At 41.6% G+C, this 3,132-nt stretch overlaps 2 protein-coding genes across 2 annotated transcripts; one reads left to right on the forward strand and one right to left on the reverse strand.

The window, feature by feature from the left end:
* On the forward strand, positions 682–2,513 carry LOC104723805 (pentatricopeptide repeat-containing protein At4g14190, chloroplastic-like). The gene is made up of 2 exons (XM_010442217.1): positions 682–1,087; positions 1,172–2,513. Exons 1-2 carry the CDS (start codon positions 716–718, stop codon positions 2,306–2,308), a joined length of 1,509 nt encoding a protein of 502 aa, XP_010440519.1. The 5' UTR covers positions 682–715; the 3' UTR covers positions 2,309–2,513.
* Positions 2,351–3,125, reverse strand: LOC104723804 (protein PRD1-like). The gene is made up of 2 exons (XM_010442216.1): positions 2,780–3,125; positions 2,351–2,701 (listed from the first exon to the last, which is right to left on the reverse strand). Exons 1-2 carry the CDS (start codon positions 3,107–3,109, stop codon positions 2,375–2,377), a joined length of 657 nt encoding a protein of 218 aa, XP_010440518.1. The 5' UTR covers positions 3,110–3,125; the 3' UTR covers positions 2,351–2,374.

Here is a 3,132-nt window from a genome sequence, read left to right on the forward strand (position 1 = left end):
GTGGAGTTAACAAACCGGAAAACGTATCTCAGAACCAAGAGATCACCTTGGAGAAGACAACAAGCTGGAGCTCAGCAAAGGAGCAACACGTGCCGCTAAAGAACCTTCTGAGTGAAGCAAGATCACCAAGGGTGCAACAAGAGGCAAAGGCTCAAAATGAGAGTAACAACATACCGAGAGTGAGTTCGATACTGGGACAGGAGACATCCCCTGAAGACGGTCGCTGGCCAGAGAAAAGAGAAGTGAGTGAGGAATGGAATTCGCCAGCAAAGTATCCAGTGGACTTGAAGAGAGAGGAGAGGAAAGTGAAAGGAAGACCCTTTTGGGTGCCATTCGTTTGCTGCTCCAATGTTAAATAAACCCCTCTCTTGTATAATGCTAGGAGTATGATGAATGGATTCTACAGACTTGCTAGTACAAAAGACTTGTTTAGTTCTGCAGTAGTTTGGTTCTTGTAGGAGTTACCATTGTTGCTTAGGCTTTATAAAATACTTTTATGCAGACCACTTCTTTAAATTTCATCTTTTACCATGACTAATTTCTCTTCTGTTTGCATTTTTAGAGTTGGTAATTTGGTTCAATTTGTTAAAAGAATACCAAATTGAATCTAACCGAATTGCTCAAAACCGAATTCTGAATCGGTTTATTAGCCTTAACCCGAATTCAAACTAAACCGCACCAGAACCGAATCAGAACTTTTGCAGAGAGAGTGTAAATGGAGACTCTGACGACGGCGCAATTTCTCCACAGTGCGACGCTACAGAAGAAGCCATCTCCGCCGCTATGGAATTCGAACACAAGCTTTCTCAGTACCATAACAAGAAGAGCCTATTCTATACCTAAACCCTCTTCTCTCCGCCGCTCTTTGCCTCTGTCTGTCAATGGCGACGCAACGACGCAGCCCACCTCTCTTCTCTCCGATGATTACAACCACCACCGGTTTGTCAGTTCATTGACACGGCGGCTTGGTCGTCCCGGTTCTTGTCCTTTACGACTGCTTCAAGAGGATGGAGATTGGCGCAAAGACCATTTCTGGGCTGTAATTCGTTTTCTCCGTCACTCCTCAAGACTCCACGAGATTCTTCCTGTAACTTCATCTCCTACATATCTATCTCTTTCATCAAATCTGAGAACATGAAATTGATCCTTTTTTTTCTTCTTTCAATTGCAGGTTTATAATGCGTGGAAGAATCTTGAACCTTTTCGAGTAAGTGTGGCCAATTACGAGAGGATTATAAGGTTTTTATGTGAGGAAAGATCGATGAACGAAGCAATTCGATCTTTTCGCAGTATGATTGATGATCATGAGCTAAGTCCATCTTTAGAAATCTATAATTCAATCATCCATGGTTATGCTGATGATGGCAAGTTTGAGGAAGCTATGTTCTACTTGAGCCAGATGAAAGAGAATGGTCTGTCACCGATCAGCGAGACATACGATGGCTTGATTGAAGCATACGGTAAATGGAAAATGTATGATGAGATTGTTTTGTGCGTTAGGAGAATGGAATCTGATGGTTGTGTGCGTGACCATGTTACTTATAATCTACTTATACGCGAGTTTTCGCGTGGAGGGTTGCTTAAGAGAATGGAGCAGATGTATCAGAGTTTGATGTCGAGGAAGATGACTCTCGAGCCTTGTACGTTGTTGTCCATGCTTGAAGCTTATGCGGAGTTTGGGGTTATTGAAAAGATGGAGGAGACGTGTAATAAGGTTATAAGGTTTGGGATTTGTTTAGATGATGGTTTAGTTAGGAAGTTAGCTAATGTTTACATCGATAACCTCATGTTATCGAGGCTTGATGATTTGGGTCGTGGCATTTCTTATTCTAGAACCCGTAGGACCGATCTGGCTTGGTGTCTCAGGCTTTTGTGTCATGCCCGTCTTGTGAGTCGAAAAGGGTTGGATTATGTTGTTAAAGAGATGAAAGAAGCTAGAGTTACTTGGAATTCAACTTTTGCTAATATTGTACTTTTAGCTTACTCGAAAATGGGGGATTTCAAGAGCATTGAGCTGCTCCTCGATGAGCTACGGACAAAACGTGTGAAGCTTGACCTTGTAACTGTCGGAATTGTCTACGACTTGAGCGAAGCTGGTTTTGATGGTACTGGAGTATTTATCACTTGGAAAAAGATTGGGTTTCTTGATAAGCCTGTGGAAATAAAGACTGATCCTTTAGTTCATGCTGCTTTTGGGAAAGGGCGGTTTATTAGGAGCTGTGAAGAAATGATAGGTGAAGAATCAACGCAATGGACGTACCAGAATCTTATGGAACTTGTGGTTAAGAATCAGAAAACTGCACTTTAGTATGTAAATTTCAACCTATACAAACACTAGACTGTATGTAGAGACTAACAGTTGTGAAAGCTTCTCTTAAGTCTGCTCTTCTACACAATTCTCTCTGTTTGGATTTGTCTTGTTTCTCTTTCTTGTATAGACGTTACACGGTGTTGTGTCAGTTACACCATTCCCTCTTGTTGATAATAATAGCTTGGAGAATTGTTCCACTTCATCGAGAACCTGTTTCTTCTTCTTGGTGTATGTTTCACTTCCACTTGTGCGTCCAAACGAGTTAGATACCATCAACTGTACAAGATAGTTGCGGACTTCACCATGATCATGTATTGAGGAAATTGCTTGTTGTTGTTCTTCAACGGTTTCTTCTTGAGTTCCATTCCTGTGCATTTGTTTTTTAAATTCCTGCAGGACCAGAGCTTGTTATGAAATTGATTTGATGTATCCAAACATATATTGAGATACCTTATCTGCATAACAAACCTGGAATGCACGAATCAACTTGGTCACTTGCTCGGAATTCAATAGCTCAGCCAGCATAAGTTCTCGAAACAATATTACAATCTCTCTGCTGATGTTCATCCCACTAAGATTTTGAATCATGCTAGAGATGCAAGACTCATCAAAAACAGTTCTCAGCCACGCTGGCTTGTTCTTGAGTCTTAGCATGGCAACGGTTACATAGACTGCTGGTTTGTGGTGGTTCACAAAGGTATTTGATGCCGAACAAGGCATCGCCAAGGACACTGACATTTCTTCTGCAATAAACCTGTACCATGAGCTGGTCTTAAGCATCTCCGTTCTTCCTTCCATGTCTTCCCATCCTAGAATCATGG

This window comes from Camelina sativa, chromosome 11 (assembly GCF_000633955.1).
Source record: "Camelina sativa cultivar DH55 chromosome 11, Cs, whole genome shotgun sequence".
Taxonomy (NCBI): Eukaryota; Viridiplantae; Streptophyta; class Magnoliopsida; order Brassicales; family Brassicaceae; genus Camelina; species Camelina sativa.